Genomic DNA, 22594 nt, shown 5'->3' on the forward strand with positions numbered 1-22594 from the left:
TTATAGAAACGGTCAATATCTCGAGAAACACACTTCCAAATAAAAAACCAAAAAATACGTGTTTAATATTTTTTAAGAAAATATCGAATAAAATCAAACACTACTCTTCACTCCACCCCCTAGGAGGTGAGGTGGGGGTAACTTTAATATCTTAAATAGGTGCATTTTTATTACAGATTTGTATTCCCTACGTAAAAATAAGTAACCTTTATTCGAGACATTTTTTTCGAATTATGGATAGATGGCGCTTTAATCGGAAAACAGTATTTATTAGCGCCATCTATCAACAATTCTAAAAAATGTTACTTATTTTTTCATGAGGAATCCAAATCTGCAATAAAACATGGGGATTCCTATTTGATTTTAATGTTACCCCCCACTTCACCTCCAGGGGGTGGAGCTTAGGGTCGTGTTTGTTGTTATTCGATAGGTTTTTGAAAAATATTAAACACGTATTTTTTGGTTTTTTATTTGGAAGTTTATTTCTCGAGATATTAGACCGTTTCTATAATTTACCTATGGTATCACGATAAATCGTTTTTTTTTTTCGATTATAGCGCTATCTATTTACAATTTAAAAAAATGTCTTGAATATAAGTTGCTTATTTTTAAGTAGTCAATCTAAATCTGCAATAACGAATGGGGGTTTCCATTTAAGTCTTTAAAGTTGCCCCCACCTTACCTCCAGGGAGTGGAGTGGGAGGGTCGTATTTAGGGTTATTTGATAGATTTTTGAAAAATATTAAACACGTATGTTTTTCAGTTTTTCTTTCCAAACTTCATTTTGTGAATTATTCGATTGTCTTGCGATTTATTCGATCGTCCTGGACGACGAGTTCCACCCTAGACACCAGATACCTCGAAGACTATCGCCGTCATGAAATTCGTGTTCAGTGACCTGCAAAACCCCTAAGTATAAAAATTGAACTTATTTCCGCCAATATTTCCTGAGCTCTAAATTTTTCATTTTCCATCTCTTCGAGATGCACTTTGGAAATGCATTTTCTTATGCACACAATTTTTTGTGGGAGATCAATTTAGTTCACAAAGCTGCCTGACACTCTCTCGAATCGAATGCAAAAAAGTTGCATGACGATTCATCTTACTGCACAAAATTCCTAGGTTTTTGGCTTTTTACGCCTATAAGTGTGTTTCGAAATTAGTATTAGTCCAGAGAAATAAGATTTTTCTCGTGACACATCCCCCTCCAGGCCGAAACCAAATTTTTTGAGTAGTATGGACATCTATATTATTAACCTATATGTTTCCTGCAGCCGATTTTGATGATATACATAGTTATAAACAAATGAAGATCGAAAAACGGTAAATTATCGCTTTTTTCGTCTATTGCCAAAAAGTTAAGCACTTTAAACAAATTTGAGAGTAAGAAACTCATAAATCGTATAAAAAATTTCAATATGGCATTCGCTGAATATGTCCATCCTTATTGGTTGCTTAGAAAATTGCAAAATAAATCATAAATTTTGAGTTTTTATAAATATTCATAACTTAGGTAAAAATTAACTTAGAATCTTCTTATTACAAGGAATGCCGAGACTTCTTGTACTTAAATTATATTTTAAATTTCAAAGCAATTGGTCAAATAGTTTAAAAGTTATTTAATTTGTTTATCCCAAATTCATTTTTTTTGCAACACTATAAGTCAGAAAATTACGAGGTTACAATAATACTTCAGACAGTTTATGAAAGAAGAACATTTATACTATTACCTTAATTAAAAATAAATGACAAAAAATAATTTTAAACAGTGTAAAATTATTTTGCAAAAACATGTCGATTTTTTGCTTACTTATAAACAATTAGAATAACTTTTTAACCGTTACCCGTAGAAAAAATTTTTTTTTCACATTTAGAAAGACTGAAGTTTTATACACATTTAGAAAGAAAAACAACTGTTCTAGGACATTTAGGGACAAAGTTAGCCCCCCCCATTTTTTAATTCACATGTTGTTGCAAAATTATTTTGCAATATTTATAATTATTTTTTGTCATTTTTTTTTAAATCAAATAAATACTGTAAATTTTCTTCTTTCATAAACTATCCAAAATATTACTGTAACTTCATCGTTTTCTGACTTACAGTGTTGCAAAAAAAAAATTAATTTTGGATAAACAAATTAAATAACTTTTAAACTATTTGACCAATTGCTTTGAAATTTAGGTTACGATTTAAGCACCATAAGTCTCAGCATTTCGTGTAATAAGAAGGTTCTAAGTTAATTTTTACATAAGTTATGAATATTTATAAAAACTCAAAATTTATGATTTATTTGGCAATTTTCTAAGCAACCAATAAGGATAGACATATTCAGCGAACGCCATATTGAAGCTTTTTATACGATTTATGAGTTTATTACTCTCAAGTTTGTTTAAAATGCCCAATTTTTCAGTAATAGACGAAAAAAGCGAAAATTTACCGTTTTTTGATCTTCATTTGTTTATAACTATGTATATCATCAAAATCGGCTGCAGGAAACATATAGGTTATTATTGTAGATGACCATATTACTCGAAAAATTTGGTTTCGGCCTGGAGGGGGTTGTGTCATCAACACGATATTTTTTTCCCTTATTTCTCTGAACTAAGTATATATTTATATTTAATAATTAGTAGATACTGATTGACTTTTTGAAACAAACAAACATTGTCATTTATATAAAAAATTTATAGATATGTTGAAAAAGACTGTATGACTTGTACATATTTCTAAAATTTGGCAAAATCGTTTCAAAAAAAGTCAAACTGACAGCATGTGTATTTTCTCAAATAACTTTAATAGTGTGTAAAATTATTTATTAAAATCAGCTTTAAAAGTGCTTGTGGCATGCCAGATGCCATCTTCACAGCTTCGTCGTATAGGTTTTAAATGCCTCATCTTCATCACCCAGCCTTCTGCATCTAAAGTTGAACATAGGCCTCCCCTAATTTATTCCAGTTCTGTCGATGTTGGGCTTCCTGCAACCAATTCACAGCAACCATTTTGACGTCGTCCGTCAAGTGGTCTACTTCTACTTCTTCTATCTGCTCGAGATCCACATTGTAATTTTTTGGGTCCACCTTCTCGTCCTTCATTCTGGCTACGTGGCCCGCCCAATTCGACTTTAGCCATGCTATTCGCTCTATGGCATCCGTGACACCTGTTCTTCTTCTAATTTACTTACTCGTTTCTAACCCTGTGTCTGAGAGTCAGTCCAAGTCTTAGACAAGGAAAGAGAGAGGATGAGTAATCCTATGACCAAAAGTGAAGCCAAACCGACACCAGAGATTTTGATCATCGACGTATCTTTGGGGTAATGTTATGCATTGAATATTTAAAATGAAAACATGAAATTTATTTAAAATGAAGAATTTGTGTACGGTAAATGTTTTATTAAGTTGCTCATATTACGTACATATGTTTCAATACATACATATGTTTTTATTACGAATTTTAGATGATGATTTACTTTATTTTTTATGAAATTTTAACCTTCAACGAACACCCACCACTGGCAACCCATTGTTATTTTTGACGTGACCGCCATGTTTTTGGTGACAAACAAACCAAAAACTGGCTTCACTTTTGGAACGTGTGTGTTAAATGAGTGTTACCCGTCCTCTCTTTTTTCCTTGTCTAAGGTCCAAGTAGTGACCATTCCATTCTTCTCTGGGCAACTCTTAAGTTTGCTTGCTGTGGCCTGGGTTAACGATAGTGTTTCGGTGCCGTAAGTCATGACTGGAAGCACACATTTGTCGAAGGTCTTGTTTTCCAGATAGTTTGGCATGTTGATCTTGATATGATAATGCCTTATAGAAGAATAATTATTGTCGGCATACAACATATTAAAATTAAATTACAGGGAGAAAGCCTCTGTTATTGGGGTGAAGACCCTTTAAAATAGTAAAATTCATATTTAATGTGATTGTTAAATAATGGCGACACAACGGCATCAGCTGGTTTTAATAAATAATTTTATGAGAATAAGAATATAAGAATAGAATTTTATGAGCAAACAGAATATATTTTCACAATATTATTACCAGGTCTCTATCTCCCTACTTTTATCCCTTCTTGTGGAGTATTGGGCCCTTATGCGTTTCTTGGCCAAAAGTGTAAGATTGCTGTCTGGTCGGGACAGCGCATCTTCTTTTGTTTTTATTCTGTGGATAAACTGTGTACTAGTTCCCTCTATTCTCTTCTATTTTTTGCTTTCTTTTTGACTTCACCCCATCTTGGTCCAATTTTTTCGTGTTCTCTCGTCGTTGTTCTTTTCCAGCTGTTGTCTGGTCTTCCTCTCTTTCTTTTCCCCTCTGGTTGGTATTCAAGTGTTTGTCTTGCTATGTTTCTTTGGTCTTTCCTCAAAGTGTGGCCAATCAATTTCCATTTTTTTCCTTGACTGTAGTAGGTACGTTAGTTTGCCTTGTTCTTTCCCATAGTTCTTTATTAGTTATTCTGTTTTGCCAGTATACTTACAGGATTTTTCTTAGAGATTTGTTTACAAAAGTTTGCAGTTTTTTAATTGTATTTTCGTCCTGTTTCCATGTTTCTGCTCCGTAGAATAGTATACTTTTAATGCAACTATTAAAGATTTTAATTTTTGTTGTTTCCGATATTTCGTTTGTTTGCCAAATTCTATTTAAAGCGTTGAATGCGTGTTGAGCCTTTATTATTTTGGTCTGTATATTCTTATTACACCCACTCTCCGTTCCTTTCCATAACTGATCCCAGATATGTGAATTTGTCTACCTCTTCTACTTCTTTACCGTTTATCATTATTTTATTATTTGGATGGTTGTTGTTTTTTAAAAGTATTGGTTTTCGCTGAGTGTTAATCTGGAGGCCGATCGTGTCGGAGTACTGTGCCAATTTGTCAATTTTTGCTTGCATATGATTTCGGTGTTCACTTAACAGGCAGATGTCATCTGCAAATTCGAGATCTTCTAACTGTTTGAATAGGTTACACCTGATACCTGTTCGATCGTCAATTACTTTTCTCATTACCCAATCTATCATAATAAGGGCCAGGTCTGTATAATCTTACTTAACCGTTTAAAAATATATGGTAGATTTTACAAATGTTCAAAATATCTCGATAAAAACTGGTTTATAATATACAGAATATCTCGAAAAAGTACTAAGAGGCAAAATAGTTTTAAGAATATTGTTTTTAACTAATGGCACCACAATAATAATTTAATTGGACCGTAGACAAATATTTGGGGAGGTTTAAAGGAACAAAACCCTCATACAATGTTTATAAGGTGCACAAGTTTCACTGTTATTTTTTTTAAGATGTTCCTACTATTATCCTTTTCATGAGCATTTTTCAGTGCGTAACAAATGGTAGGAAAAAGGGTAAGTCCGTGATAATACACATTTATGACATTTATTCTAACATGACATTTTAGTTAAATCTGACAGTTGTCACATTTTATTTTTAATTTGGAGTAAAAACAAATCAAATGTGTTGGTCAATTTTGTGTCAAAAAATGGTATTTTCTTTGATTTGTATAGTCTTATAAATTATACAGATGATATTTGTAATATTATTATCTAATTAAAGAAATTTTTTTTTATTATGGCGCCATCTATCGACAACTAGAATAAATGTTGTAAATGTCTGTAATCACGGACGTGCCTTTTTTTCTATCACATACAATTTAATGCGTTAGAAAGAAATCGAAAAACTGTGACGCACTGAAAAATGATCATGAGGAAAAGAATATAACAATAATTACATGTCCATTTTCAATAAAAAAATTTTAATAGTTTTCGATATGTTGAAAAAAATCGATTTTCATTTTTCAGCTTCAAAGGGCTGTAATTTCTTTTATGTGCACATTTGTACTAAGTTAGGTTTAATTGAACTATTTTTGTTCCCAGAATATGTGCAATTTATATTAATTCCCTTTACAGTACAGACATGTCTGGTCTATTTAACTCTCTCCTATTACGTCTTATCCGGCCACTCCTATTCCAGGAATTTCACACTCAAAGATTCGTCGTAGTGATATATTACGATAATGTATGATAGCACAGTTTTCATTGCACAAGATTACAACGATCTTTCAAAACTAATCAAGCAGAAACATTTTTAAAAGATAGTAGAATCTCATTAATCCGGCACTAGGCACCCATTAATCAAATAATTCAACAAACCAGAGTTTGCAGGATTATTTGATTATTTGCATTACTGGATTATATAGAAATACTGCAATATGCAGTGAGGACGTTTAGGTTGGAATAATTTCATTTTTTTGAGAATGAAATTTTCTTCATAAAATGATTTTTATTTTTAAATTACGATTTTTTAACATGTATATCATACTAGTGACGTCATCCATCTGAGCGTGATGACGTAGTCGATGATTTTTTTTAAATGAGAATAAGGGTCATGTGGTAGCTCATTTGAAAGGTTATTTAATTAATTATCTATAACTCTATACAGTAATGTAAACATTAACATAATTATGTATACATACAGGATGTCCAAACATTTTTTTAATTAAATTAATTTATACAAAAAAAAGAATTGTCAGAAAACAAAAAAAAAGTTTTATTGTTTTTCGCTTAAACTCAAGTTAAAGCTGCCACCCACCTGCCTCTGGCAGTTTTAAAATTTAATTCAAGTGAAAAGCAATGTTTCTTTTTCAAATAAACATTTCTTTTTCTGTTTTATGACAGCAGTAAAATGTATTTTGAATTAAATAAATTACATACATTCTTCTTTTTGTATCAATTAAATTAATTAAAAAAAATTCTTTTTGGACACCCTATATACAAAAATTATGTAATTGTTTATATTACTGAACAGAGAATTGAATAACCTTTCAAATGAGCTATCACACGACCCCTATTCTCATTTAAAAAAATCATCAATTACGTCATCACGTTCAAATGAAGTATGATATATATGCCAAAAAATCGTAATTTAAAAATTACAAATCGACCTGTTTCGGAATTTTTCTCCAAAATTTTCCATTCTCGAGAAAATGAATTTATTCCAACCTAAACGTCCTTACTGTATACTATAGAGAAAATCCTAATAAATAAAATATTTTATAAAGTGGATAGGTAAAACGTATGTATTTGTGTTCATATTGTACACGTTCTCTGGGACGATTTAATTGGAAGATAGTTCATTCGATTACTTGCAATCAACTTTAAGTTAACTTAGGAATACCCATCAGAAAAATCGGACATCTTGGTTATTAGTGCACCCTAATATCTCTGTGTAGATTTTGGCATTGGATCCGACCATCACTTGTAACACCGTTGCCGTATCCTTTATTTTTTCATACTATCACGTTACAATCTTTTGTGATATTATACACGAGCGGGACACCCTCAAAAAAGTGCTTAGTTTTCGAGATACTAACCACAGAGGGGTGAATGGCTAATTTTATTCATACTTTATATTTTCGAGGGTGCTGAAAACGAAAATAAGGTTTATTTTGAATTTTATGTGGGGGAACATTGTCAAAATCGCAATTTTAATCTAAAAATAAAAAAAATGAAATCACGTTTTTTGCGTTTACCTTGCTACAACTCTGTTGCATTTTAATATTTTTTTCTAAAATTTTTACAGTATATAGCTCTAACAATTCTGAAGACAAAGGTACCTGCTTCAAGTTTTTATTCTTATCATGATAAAGGTTATGAATTTTTCAAAGAAAAAGGTGCGGATTTGTGCATTGCAAAGTTTAATCGCAAAAGTTGTGTGACGAAGTTTAAAATTGAGCTTCTTAATAACGTTTATTTGAAAGTAGAGAGTACAAAGAAGTTTTCTGGTAAGTTTTAGATCAAAATGTTTTATAAAAAAAAATAGTGCAACTTTTAATGTCAACATTAGAAATCCCCAATATAACGCTTATTTTTTGAGGGACAGACAATCTAGGTCTAATTTCTCACCCTTAGTACTATCCTTGGATTATAAGCTTTTATTTGACACCTCATTTGTCATTCTACCTAGTATAATGACGGAGAATTAAACGTTCTTATTCTTGTAGGTACATTTAACATTGATTGAAATTATGAAAGAAATGGCACGGCAACACTGTGACGCACAAACATAAGATTCAGCTGTGCCTTACATAGGGTGCACGAATACCCAAGATGTCCGAAAAATCATAGCATTTGATTTGGCTCTAAAAAGAGAACCACATAAAATGATTAAAGTAAAATTTTGCTGTTCATAGTCATCCCATATTAATATAGGCCTGGATCCCGCGTACCAAAAGAAAGTTTATTAATAGCAAGCTTAAAATTTGTTAATAGCTTAACGGTGTCTAGTAAGACAAACTTTGATGTACGGGAACACTGGAACAGAGGAAGTTTTAATTGTGGAACAGGTTGCAGGTTTCTAAAGTCAGGCTACGAAAACTGCCCATGTATTTTGTCGGACAGAACTTCCAATTGATTTGTTACCCTTCCATTAAACTCTCGTGCAAAAATTAGACTGTTTTTTACCTCCAACATAATTTCTGTCATTTGACATGTTCTAGGTACGTGTCGGACTTATTAATATGCCCAACATTTGTCGGACAAACATTTTTTCATACATTATATCAAGTTTGCTATTGAATAAACTTAAAAACAATCTGCAGTTTTCACAATCATAAACTTGTCAGGATGACACGTTCCACAATTAAAATCACGTTCCACAATTAAAACTTCCCATATTCCAGTGTTCCCATACATCAAAGTTTGTCCGACTAGACACCGTTAAGCTATTAACAAATTTTCAGCTTCCTATTAATAAACTTTTTTTGATACGCGGGATCCAGGCCTAATAGTAGAGAAGGCAAGTTTCCTAAATTTGCAGTTACTCGAGCATTATGGGGATCTATTGGGTTGTGAAGATTAGGTCCTAAAACCAAAAAAAGTTAAGTAAAGTTTTCAATTTTAGTGGGGACTTATAAATTTTTAACTTAATTTTCCATTTCCAACAATCGTTTTTTCCGATTATAGCGCCATCTATCCATAATTCGAAAAAATATCTCGAATAAAAGTGATTTATTTTTACGTAAGGAATCCAAATCTGCAATAAAAAATGGGGCTCCTATTCAAGATTTTGAAGTAACCCCCACCCCACCTCCTAGGGTGGTCGTGTTTTATGTCATTCGATATATTTTTTTAAAATATTGAACATGCATTTTTCATTTTTCCGATTTCATGTTAATTTCGCGAAATATTCGCTTTTTGAAGTTATACTTCTTTAGGCGCGATTGAGAGTAAAATTTCATAATTCTGCGCGCATGCGCACACAGACAGTATGGCGTTTAGTTGCTAAATCTTCCAAGTTATGTACAGTCCGTCTAATTTACTTACCGTTGCACGTCATTATCTACGCCAGAGTGCCAGAGATCTAAGTTGACATAGTTGCCAAAGTATAAAAAAATCCTGAATCCATTTTAAATCAAATAGGTCACATAATTATTGTAAACGTGGATTATACAACAAAGCAAATTAATATTCAATGTAAATAAATAAAAACTTAAGAAATAGAGAACAAGAATTAAGTTATAATCATTTAAGATTTGCAGTGCAAGCGTTTTTGCACTGCATTGTTTAATTATTAAAAAACGGCTCCGAACTCTTGGGAGAAGCCGATAGGTTTCTTTGTATATGTCTACAATAACAACTAAAAAAGTTGTCAGATACCTCAATTATTCCAAGTCGTGATAAAATTATAAGGATCTTTTCTTTTTTAAGATCTATTAAGGATCTAAGAATATAATAGAACAGATACTTATAGTAAAGAATATAAACAAATATAAAGTGTCATCACCGCAACTGTCAAATAAATGTTACCAATTTATTCTAAAATGTCATCTTCATTCGATTACAGTTACAGTGTGTTCCGAACAAATGTGCTTCATAAAAACGCTTTATAATCCATTTATACAAATTAAATGAAACATATTATTGTGTATTTCTTTAGATTAACATTAATAGAAATCTTCAAATATTATTTCTACTCGTATGTAATAAAATATGTCTAGTGGCTGTAATTCCAGTGCACTCGGCAAAATGATTCTAAAAAAGAACACACCTACCTCCAAATATTTCGTGTTGGTATCATGCGACGTCACAGGCCATGACGCGGATGACGTGAAACGGTTAGTAAATTAGACGAAGTATATAAATATATCAGTGCAAGAAAAGGCGTGAAAAGAATATATTAGTGTTTTTAGTAAATATATTTATTATAATTTTTGTGTCTTTGGATTTGTCTTCCTCAGGAGTAAGATGAGTATTATTAAAACATTTTATTGTATATTTATTATACTTTACCTTGTCTGTTTGTTACCGTGAATTGTCATTAGGTACATACGTCCTAACCGATACAGACACAGTCCTCGTAGCGTATTTGGTATACCATTCGGCCAGAGATCGAAAGGTCTTGAGTTCGAATCCGGAGCAATCCTATACTTTTTTTTTTATTTTTTTGAAAGCGGTAAGCACAAAATTAGTTTGGTGTTTAAAAAAATTAAAACAAACTGTTTAAAGTATATTTATTTTTAAGAAATCATATAATAGAAGTATAACTTCTTACGTGCGTACAAAGTACACACACATTCTTTTTTTGTAAAACTTTGAGATTCGCCCATTTCCTTACGCCCTGCTCAAATCATCAGATTTTTGAAATATACACTGTTCGTGATGTACTTACCTTGTCTTAATCTGACGTTTTCGAGTTTTTCTAAGGATAGATTATTTTTACGGATTGCCTCCAACGCACGCTCCTGTATTAAGCGTCCGTATGGTAAGGGTACATTTACAGGGTACAAGGTGTCTCCCCATGTGATTTTTTTGCCCATCAGAATTGAAAAGGCCACGGTCTATTTAGCGCCTAGACTCTAGATATGTCTCTTTGTTTTTAAACCGCTCACAGTACTCACAGAAATTCAGTGTGAAAAAAGCAGTATTTATGAAACAATAGGTTTTTTGACAGAGGTCAAAAGCGAAATGAAAATAAATCTTATCATTTTATTGCATAATTTTCATTGAAATATGTGGTTTTCTGTTTGCTGAACTTAACACGTGAATACATACAATGTTACATTAATTTTTTTTTCTACCTGATATATTTGCGTTTTTATCTGTTTACTCCTTCCATTATCACCTATTATTTTGTTATCGCTTTTTTTAATTTTTTTTTCTTATTGCCTGCTTATAAATCAATCAATCAGTACCGGCACTTATTTACTGAGCATGATTCTATTTATATACACTATTTATTCTGTATTTACTTTATTTTAATACTTTAGATTAGTTTTAAAGTTATATATGGAATCTGTTTATACCAAACAACTTTTTTTGCAATACAATTTTCAAGTCTGAGGATAATAAACTTACAATAATTCTATGGTTAGCATTAGCAGGAGGAAGAATTATTATATCAAAATAATCTAAAAAAAGTTTCCAACATTGCAAGACTTTGTGCAAAACCATTGCAATTTTTTGCTTATAAACATTTAGAATAACTTTTTCACGATTGCCCAGGAAACATCTAGTTGTTCATATTCGAAAAGCTGGCATTTCTTTACTATTAAAAAAAGTTCTCCTACGAAAATTATTAAGGACGAAGTTAGTCACTTTTTTTAACTCATAGCTTGTTTGTTTATAACAAAATTTGCCTTTTGCTCATAAATTTATTAAATTAACCGTGAAAATTGTTTTAAGAAATTTCGACAAAAAACAGTATTGTTGTTAAAACTATTTTTATTGGAAAATATAAGAATAGATCACTTACAATTAATTTACTATATGTAAATTGTTGTAAATGATTGATAAAATTATAAATTTTTCCCCACATGGCATTGTTACAAAACTGACTTTACGCGGTTGACTTTACTATTTCATTATTTATGTTTTTAGGCACTAAGCTTAATTTTAGTCGACTTTATTTATTTTTAATAACTTACTTCTAAACAAATGAAAGACACTGAATTTATATCTTTTATTTTACAAACTACGATATCTACATAATTACAAATTTATCCGCGCCCGATACATATCAAAATACACCGACGTATTCAAATTCACAACTGCTAATTTCCAAATTCCTCTTATTTATACAATGCTTAATAATCTCGAATGTAAAAGAATGATCCAGAATAAACGAGTATTTACATAATAACTCAAAGCACGTAAAATCGAATTTTCTAGTATAATAACAAAAATACAATTATTAGAAAAATGTATGTAAACAACTGCCGAAATCTTTCTTTAAATTAGAATCCCTCATAAATCAATCAACCACATAAATCATTGTATAAAAAAAGGTTCTTGGTAAACACTTTCGGTGCCTGTTAGTCCGGGAGCTGAAAACAGTAAGGTTACATAATTGTGTCACAGTATTATTTACCTTTTTCTTTAAGTTCCTTCTCCCAATCGGAGGTTGGATACCATCATCACTATCTTTACTCTATCTACCGCTGCTCTGAAGAGTTCTGTAGAACTGCATTTAAACCAGTCCCTTATTCTTCAACCATAACACTCGCCTTCTTCCTATACTCCTTCCTCCTCTTATCTTTCCCTGTATTATCAGTCTTAGCATTTCATATCGCTGTCCCCTCATTGCGTGTCGCAGAAACTGTAACGTTCTTATATTTATTGTGTTTATTATTTCGAATTCTTTACCCCTTTCTCGTAGTGTTGCCCAAATGCAAAACGAAGACGAGACTTAGACAGTCTTGGTCTTGGTCTTGCGTCAGTACACCTGGTCTTGGTCTTGGTATTGCGCTCCCGGTCTTGGTCTTGCAGCAAGAGTCTTGCAAGTCTCGCAGTTGCCCATTAGCCTAGCCTATTGCATATCTTAGAACAACGTAACAGAGAGGTATATTTTAAGCTTGAATATCATAGCCATAGTAAAGACTAGTCAAATTAATAAACATGTAAACAACTGACACCGGTTGGGTTTGAACCCACGATCTAAGTGATACCTGCCTATGTTCTAACTAACTAAAGTTAAAACTACGTCTTAAAACCCACAAAATTTCATTTGCATATCTCAACTGGTTTTAGATCAATAAATAAATCCTTAGTTTGTAAGAAAAATTTCAACACCCCCTATTTGAGAAACGAAGCATTTATAAAGTAAACGTTTATGAAGCAAACTGTCATTACTTTTTCGTGCAGAATTACCCATTAAAGTTTGCCATACTTATTTAAAACACCCTGTATTGATGAAAAACATGGCTAGTTAAAAGAGTACCGAACTTTTTTATTATCCAATATATGAATGAATAAACAAACATAATGCTAAGAAAATATGAGGCTATAGTTAGTATAGTTGGGTTTTAATTTCAGTATGCTATTGCATGCTTGAATAATAAGTTAGCATAATGCTAATAGAATATTCCACAGAGTGATAAAACACAGTTTGATTGGTATACCCGGTATACAATGACCCGGATACTATTACAGCAATATTTATAATGAATAAGACAACATATTAAAAAAATCACTTAAATCGGACAACAGGCTTAGGAAATTTGAGACATTAAAAATGACCCGTTTTTAAGATGGTGCGTTAATTTCTTGGAGAAGTGTATATGGTTAAAATAATATTTCGGTATTTTGTTTACATGATATCCGGCATTATCTGTACTTTTGTCTCATATCATTATATTATGATACTTTTAAAAATAACCGCGCTGTTTCAGCAAATTTTGTTTAGCTGAGTGACATAGCACAGTTAGCATAAACAATACATAATAGTCTTACTATAATAACTATGTATACCGATAAGATTTCTGGTGTTTAAATTCCTTGAAAATTAATAATGAAAAAAATTAATTACTCATATACTTATTAAGTATATTTTCTATTAGCTAAGGTGACACATTTTTAAAAAGTTTCTATACGATATTCGATATTACTGTAGGCGTCGCAACGCATGACTGTTATGTTATGATTAAAAGACGAATATTCTCAAAACCTGGACAATTAATTTCAGAGCGAAGAAGTCGGCTGCTGGAAAAGAATGTACAAAATATTTTATTTTTACATTATAATAATGACCTCTGAGTACATGTCAAATGTGTCAAGTGTTTTTTTAATGGATATTTTGATTCGCTATGTATGTTTATGGTATTGCTCGTAATGCGCATAAATCCAATTTTCAAATTTTTTTTACAATTTTTTTTGTTTCTCATAGAGTAGGTATCTAAGAATATAGCCGAACTTATATACCCCCTAAAACGACCCTCAGTTCTAACTGCAAGACGCAAGAGGCTCGCAGGCTTAGTCTTGTTCTTGCTCAAGTCTTGCACGGTAAGTCTTGGTCTTGGTATTGCTAAAATTAGGCGGTCTTGGTCTTGGTCTTGCGAAAACGCAAGAACAAGTTTTGTTTTAATTTGATTCAGAGCTGGACCACCATCTACAGATAGCTTTCTACAGACAGATTTCTGCATCTTATGCTTCATCAGTGTAGCTATGCAGTTCCAACTCTGAAACAAAAATCAATAATTCTGCCTTTTAAGGGAAATCACCGCGATGCAGTAATTCCACCTCTGAGACGCAAAACAGTGACATCTCTAGTAAAACTAGTAAGACGACGAAAAGATCCAGATGCAAAGTTTACTGTAATAAAACAATTAAAACAATTGAAATAAAACAATAAACAATATTTTAAATCCAAGACTTTTCGTCGAAAGAAACTGCTTTCTGGTTACATCCTGAATCTCCGGCTTTCTAATCAACAATCCTGCCTTTTATTTGTTTTTGTTTCTGAGTTGGGACTGCATAGCTACACTGATGAAGTATAAGATGCAGAAATAGCTATCTGTAAATGGTGGTCCAGCTCTGAATCAAATTAAAACAAAACTGCCTTTCCCCCTTGTTCTTCTTTACTCAGATTTTTGAATACTCGAAACTGTCTTTCGGCACTTTTTCCTAGACGAAAGGGGAGTAGATGCGTGACCGCTGTCCTTTCTACTTTCTTCTATATTCGTCGTCTCCGTGCTTATAAAGCAGGAGATTCAGGATGTAACCAGAAAGCAGTTTCTGTCGACGAAAAGTCTTGGATTTAAAATTGGATTGTTTATTGTTTTATTTCAATTATTTTAATTGTTTTATTACAGTAAACTTTGCATCTGGGTCTTTTCGTCGTCTTACTAGTTTTACTAGAGATGTCGCTGTTTTACGTCTCAAAGGTGGAATTACTGCATCGCGGTGATTTCCCTTAAAAGGCAGGATTGTTGATTTTTGTTTCAGAGTTGGGACTGCATAGCTACACTGATGAAGCATAAGATGCAGAAATAGCTATCTGTAGATGGTGGTCTAGCTCTGAATCAAATTAAAACAAAACTGCCTTTCCCCCTTGTTCTTCTTTACTCAGATTTTTGAGTACTCGAAACCGTCTTTCGGCACTTTTTCCTAGACGAAAAGGGAGTAGATACGTGACCGTTGTCCTTTCTACTTTCTTCTATATTCGTCATCTCCGTGCTTATAAAGCCGGAGATTCAGGATGTAACCAGAAAGCAGTTTCTTTCGACGAAAAAAAAGTCTTGGATTTAAAATATTGTTTATTGTTTTATTTCAGACATTTCTTTTTATTTCTATCCTCGCCCTTATTTATGTTTGATCATTATTTTCTAAAATCAATGTTCCTAGCTATTTGTATTTATCAACCCTTTCTATCAGTAGATTTCCCAAATGTATGTTTGTTTGTATATTTGTTTTCTTAGTTATTATCATGTATTTGGACTTTTTTATATTAATCTTTAGTCCATATTTTTCACAGAAACTGTTTGTTTTGTTTAGTAGAAAATTGGAGTTGTTCAACAGAGCTTGAAATAATCACGGTGTCATCTGCATATCTTATGTTGTTAATAGATCTTCCATTAATTATTATTCCTTCACTTTTGAGATAGTAATGCTTCGTCAAAAGTGGCTTCACTATATATTAAATAGTAATGGAGACACAATTTCTGGACTGGTCCTTTATCCATTACAATTTGTGCTTTTTGTTTCCAGTAAAGGTTTGTTATTATTCGTAAGTCCCTTTTGTCTATGTTTTTTGTCTTTAGAATTTGGACTAATTTTTTATTTTATTAAATTTAATTAATTACCTACAACTGTAAATATTTATCAAATTACGTTTGCCACGTTATTGAAAATTTAACAGTTAAGGATATGTTCCTATGTTTTGTCAACAAAAATTGTCGTAAAAATATTGTAAATTTTTGTCCAAACATTGTTTAAAGAATTTACAAAGTTGATTTATCATTAAATATATTAACAAATGGCATATTTGTAATGTACCTACGTAAAGAGTATATATAAATTATAAAAAGAAACGTCAAAATCCTTCACCAAGAACCGGAGATATTTTATAGCTCGAGTTTGAAGTTCATGTTTCATTTTTTGATACCGCCGATTCCCACAAAAGACTAACTGTGTCAGAGTAATCACAATTTTTTTAAACTTGTCAGTTTTTTAAAAATATAAAACATATTTTTCCCCGGGTATAGCAAAAAAGGAAAAAAGTGATTCAAAAAGTTATTTGGGATAAACAAATTGAATGACTTTTAAAGCTAATAGATGAGTATATCTGAAACTGTATCCTTATTTTTAGTATAAGACCCAATTCTCGGAATATCAAGGTTGTAAGTTCATTTTTTACAATAGTTATTAAAATTTATTAAAAATTCAGAATTTGAAGGTTTTCTTACAATTTTTTAAGCAACAAATTTAGTAAATCAACATTCAACAATCGTCATTTTAAAGCTTTAAACGTGTTTTATCAAATCATTACCTCAAATTCGTTAAAAATTCTTTACTGGTAGACAAAACTGCTTAGTGCATTTTTACTTTAAATTGTTAACAATTTAAAAAGTTCACTAAACCTACTGCAGGTCCACCAAACCTATGGAGGTCCATAAACTCAAAACAAAACCTGGTCAAAATTTTACTTTTTTACCTTATTTCTCTGTTTTTGTATGATATTGTACTCTGAGTTGTACTCGTATGAGTATGTTCCGTTGGTGGTTAACGGAAACAATTAACTTCATTTAAAATAAGTGTAAAACAACGAAAAGTAATATATTTATTTATTTTGGGTAAACAAGCGTGCTTCGTTTATCTCGTAAGGGTGTGTTGTTGACCTATCCCTACGCCCGCTGGGGTGTGACTACCGAAGGGAGGTTGTGAATCGACTGAACTGAAAACACATGTCTGTGGTTTTTAAGTTAAAGACTAATTTATTGACATAAAGACGCTGGCCCTTTATGAGGAATTCTCACAACGAGGTCGAGGCGCGTGTTGAAGCGAGCTTCAAGTGGGTCCTAATTTAAACGTCGGCAAAGAGAGATATAATATATACAGGGTGAGTCATAACTATAGGGACATAGACTAAGGACAGGTTATTTGGACCAAAATATGGCTATTGGGCCAAATATGCCTTAATAAAATTTTGCTGAGAAAAAAGATACAGGGTGTTAAAGTTAATTTTTGTTTTTCGTTTTTTGCTAATAGTTTCCCTGTATATTTATAAATTGCTATCAAAATTAGCACAGAGGCATAATCTTAGACAAGAAATAGTATTTTATCTACAATTTTACGTTTTGTCATAGAGGGCGCCACGTGGATCTTTCCTGATGATCAAATTGAGTCTAAACTTTTTCTGATGAAACTTTTTAGTAATTTTTATTAGAAAATATGACGTATACATCATTTTTACGTAAAATTGGTACTCTTGTTTAAACATGATAATTTCAACCGTTTTCGATAAAAACGCAATTGAAGATTTCAGGAACTCAGAAGGGGATATCAAATACCAAACTAATAAACAAAGTTGCAACTGAAATGATTGTGACGAAGCATTTCAATCAAAAAAGTAATGATTACTTTTAAAAAATGCAACACTACACTACACTGTCACATCAAAAATAATTTACTCTGAACAAATGACATTTACCAACAATTATCTGACAGTCCAAAGCATACTTTTCATAAATGAAATAATATTTGAAATCCTTTTTTAAGACTCTAAGCAGTTCGACTGCGTTTTTACCGAAAACGGTTGAAATTATCATGTTTAAACAAGAGTACCAATTTTACGTAAAAATGATGTTTACGTCATATTTTCTAATAAAAATTACTAAACAGTTTCATCAGAAAAAGTTTAGACTCAATTTGATCATCAGGAATGATCCACGTGGCGCCCTCTATGACAAAACGTAAAATTGTAGATAAAATACTATTTCTTGTCTAAGATTATGCCTCTGTGCCAATTTTGATAGCAATTTATAAATATACAGGGAAACTATTAGCAAAAAACGAAAAACAAAAATTAATTTTAACACCCTGTATCTTTTTTCTCAGCAACATTTTATTAAGGCATATTTAGCCCAATAGCCATATTTTGGTCCAAATAACTTGTCCTTAGTCTATGTCCCTATAGTTATGACTCACCCTGTATAATAGTGGAAAAGAAAGAGAACGCAGATACCCTACAAGACGGTAAAATTAGTAATATTTACTTTGTGATAAAATGTCCCGAATATGTCCCGAAGAATACAGGCAACCAAAAAGTTGACCGCCCTCAGTGGTGGAGATAAAAATATTAGTTGGTTTTTTTAATTCTCACAATGATAAAAATTAGAACAAAACGTAGTTTGACCATAAAATTACCACGCCACTGATCGTACCCTCGGCTGACGAGACATCCACACTATCCACAGGCTAATAAATTTTAGCATTTGGTGTTATTTTAAGGGTCATAAATACCAAATTTTGACAGAAATTTCTCTATCTCGTCTTGAGTTTAATCTTTTTTACGTTGGGTTGAATCCCGTCTTCAGTTTTTATCTTTTTCTGTTACATTTTTTTATTTCACTCATAATGTCGCAACACGCTCTGTCAGTTTTCCTCTTTAGAAGCGTCTTCGAATACATTTCAAAAGTGTTTTATTAAGGTCTGATAAGATAACTATTTAATGGGGAATATGTTTCCCAGAAAAAAGAAACAATAATTTTATACACTCTGGTTTTATATTTTAGGAGCGAAACACATGTGAATTTTAAATGACCCATATTATTTTCGTTTAGAAAAGAAAGTTAATATTTAAAATTAGCAATTAAAAAAATAATATAAATGAAGCGTATCGTTATAAGTAAATCACTCGATATTAACAAAGTTAGAATAGTAAAATGTATAATTAAGTGAGAATTTTTTATCTTTGTTTTCAGATTGATCTTCCATTTGGCCAAAATTACTTAGAAGAAAGAGTTACTATCTAAATGTTTATTAAAAGATGGACGAAGTATTGGAGATATTTTGCTGTAGCAGCCCTGATTGTAATACTATTAAAACTTATGTCCCAACCAAGAGATAACATCAGCTGCTACCGTCGCAAAGATATGGAGTCCCTCCCTGATATTTCGACGGTAGAACCCAGAAAAGGAAAATCGATATTTTTCCACGAGACTTCGTGTAACTCAGCAGCCAAAGAGAAAATCCTTATCACGGCACGTGAGGGATGTGCTGTTGAGAGTGCAGCGAAGGCAAATCCGAATTTTGATGTTTACTTACTTTATACCTCACCAGGTGTGTTCAGATTTGAAGGAGACGAATCAGATGAGATTCTTAAAGCTTTAATGAGTTATAAAAATGTTAAAATTATGCATTTAGACTATGAGAAGTATACGAATGGTACGCCCGTAGAGGAATTGTATAAATCTGGTAGGCTAGAAGGATCCAAATTTGTGGTTAGTCACGCTAGCGATGTACTTAGGTGAGTAATAGATAATAATAATGTGTAAATAAGACATGTTGTAGAGAGCAGCCTAGCTTGTTATACTATATTAACCCACTAACACTCCTCAACTTTTTTTCAAATTTTAAAATTTTACTTATACATAATTGTTCTCAGATTCCTTCTTTCTTCCCAAACACATTCTTCCTTCTACTCTTGCTTCCACGCTGACGTGTAGCATGTATCGTATGTATCTTTTCGAAGTATGTGGCTCAAATGATTTCTGACCGTATGACATACAGATACAAGCCTGTAGTACCTTAGTACCTACCTTTTCAAGTGGACATTTGCTCACGAGAGGAATGGGACAGAGGAAATTCTCGACCCAGACTGTAGGATTACACCTGGTTTACGGACGGGTCTAAAACTGCAGAAGGTTCGGGCGCAGGAATAATCTGTAGTGGTGGAAATTTTAATATTTATATTTCACTGGGAGATTATACCTATGTATTTCAGGCAGAGATTTTTGCAATCTTGCAGTGTGCAAGAGAAACCAACTTAAGGGCCTTCGAACTGCAGCGGTTAACATATGCACAGATAGCCAAGCAGCCATTGGGGCTCTTATAGAATAGAATAGAATAGAATTTATTGAATCAAATATACAAAATTTCTTTTGTTTTTGACAAGTCAAAAGAGTACGTACATTATAAATCTTGGACAAAATTTAAAAGATAAATATTATAAATTATAATGAAAAGATATACAAACAGGTACTAACAAATTTAAACAATTTAACGCACTATGTAAAAACGTAAAAACATTAAATAAACATAAAAGCATGAAATTCATATCGTCATAATCGGCAAAAAAAACCCTGACCAAACTAGTACTATTATATTATATAAGCGGTACCTAAGTACTCTGTCTTTGTGTAAAAACAATGTTTTAAATATCCCCTAAGGTGAACGCTAGGCTAGTGTGGGAATATCGATAAGAACTTGACAGGCTGGAGCAACATAACAGTGTTATACTGGTATGGGTTCCAGGTCATCGGGGCATATACGGCAACGAAAGAAGTGATGCACTTGCCAGGAGAGCATCAGCTACAAGATACCAGGGTCCAGAGCCGGCCGTGGGAGGGCCAAAAAGCACCGTCCGCGAACGTAAAAAAGCCTGGAGCCGAAGCCAACACAACTCACACTGGGAGAGTATACCCGGTCAAACATGTGGCAAGATGTATCGGACGGACGTGTGCTAGTAGGACTGAATTACTGCTGAAAACAAGCAGGAATCAGCTCAGAGTCATAACAGATTTCCTCACCGGGCATGCGCCAGTTAAGGGTCACCTGTATACAATGGGGCTGTTTCATGGAGACTTGATCTGCAAACTCTGTAACAGAGAACCTGAAAGAGTCAACCATAACTTGCATGACTGCGAGGCATTGGATCGAAGACGGCAAACTTTTTTCGGAGACATCGAAGTGACTCAAAATACATATGGCACCCACCCATTAGACCTGTATAACCTGGTACAGGGTTCCAGAATTCTAGAATGAGTTTCATAAAGGAAAGGAAGATGTACAATAAGCCAAGTGGCTGCAGTGTGGACTGCAGGATATGGACTGCCTCCCTGATATTTCAACGGTAACACCCAGAAAAAGAAAATCGATATTTTTCCATGAGACTTTGTGTAACTCGAAGCAGACGAAGCAGATGAGATTCTCAAACCTTTAATGAGTTATAAAAATGTTAAAATTATGCATTTTAAGTATACGAACGGTACACCCGTAGAAGAATTGTATACATCTGGCCGGATAGACGGATCCAAATTTGTGGTTAGTCACGATAGCGATATACATAGGTGAGTAAGAGTATGAATGTTGTAGTATATCTAAAGTAGTAGTTTTTGTTCGTTCTAGGAGATTATAACAAAAATGTACTATTAGTAATAAGAATTTATCATCAGCAATTCCCTGTTAGACGACAACCAAGAAGAGAAACTTTATTGAGGACAAAAACAACTAATATGGTACGGCCATGTACAGAGAATTCCAGATGACAGGATCACTAAACAGATTTTGACGTGGACACCACAAGGGAGAAAGAAAAGACGAAAGCCGAGAAGAAGCTGAAGGGAGGGAATTGAAGAAGAACTAGAGGAAAGAGAAATTCCTTCAGTTCTATGGTTAAACAGAAAAGAATGACGGTTAGGAGCCGAAATGCTTCGGAGAACGCTGTAAACCGATAGTACTAACATTTTTTTTCTTTGTACGGTTTGAAGTATGGCGTCTTCTTTAAGTGCTGTATCCTAATCGGATATTGGATATCATCATCACTATCATTACTCTATCTACCGCTGCTCTGAAGAGTTCTGTAGAACTGCATTTAAACCAGTCCCTTAAATCCTTCAACCATGACACTCTACTTTTTCCTATACTTCTCCCGCCTCTTATCTTTCCCTGTATTATCAGTCTTAGCATTTCATATCGCTGTCCCCTCATTACGTGTCACAGATATTGTAACGTTCTTATTTTTATTGTGTTTATTATTTCGCATTATTTTCCCATTTCTCCCAATACTTCCGTGTTCGTTTTCTTCTGTGTATATGCTATTCTAAGCATCCTTCTGTAACACCACATTTCAAATGACTGTAGCTTATTTATGTGTTCTTGCTTCAATGTCCAGCTTTCAAGTCCATACTGCAGTATCGAGAACACGTAGCATCTGAAAGCTCTCTTATTCTCAGTTCTAATCTAAAGTCTTTGTTGCAGAGAATTGCTTTCAGTTTTACAAACACATTTCTTGCTATTTCTTTCCTGGTCCTTATTTCTGTTGTTTGATCATTTTTCTCTGAAATGCAGGTTCCTTGGTATGCATTTGTATTT

General features: G+C 32.7%; 2 protein-coding genes across 4 annotated transcripts in view; one reads left to right on the top strand and one right to left on the bottom strand.

Moving 5' to 3' along the window:
• The window catches only part of LOC114335305 (pancreatic lipase-related protein 3-like), a 593140-nt gene that overhangs the window by 485376 nt on the left and 85170 nt on the right, over positions 1 to 22594 (bottom strand). The window lies entirely within an intron of this gene.
• Positions 1 to 22594, top strand: part of LOC114334359 (lactosylceramide 4-alpha-galactosyltransferase) — an 81767-nt gene that overhangs the window by 50200 nt on the left and 8973 nt on the right. For both annotated transcript variants that reach the window (XM_028284396.2, XM_028284395.2), the window contains exon 2: positions 19204 to 19748. In XM_028284396.2, coding sequence (XP_028140197.1) covers positions 19255 to 19748 — 494 coding nt within the window. In that variant the 5' untranslated portion in view covers positions 19204 to 19254. The remainder of the gene's footprint in view (positions 1 to 19203; positions 19749 to 22594) is intronic.

This window comes from Diabrotica virgifera, chromosome 3 (assembly GCF_917563875.1).
Source record: "Diabrotica virgifera virgifera chromosome 3, PGI_DIABVI_V3a".
Taxonomy (NCBI): domain Eukaryota; kingdom Metazoa; phylum Arthropoda; class Insecta; order Coleoptera; family Chrysomelidae; genus Diabrotica; species Diabrotica virgifera.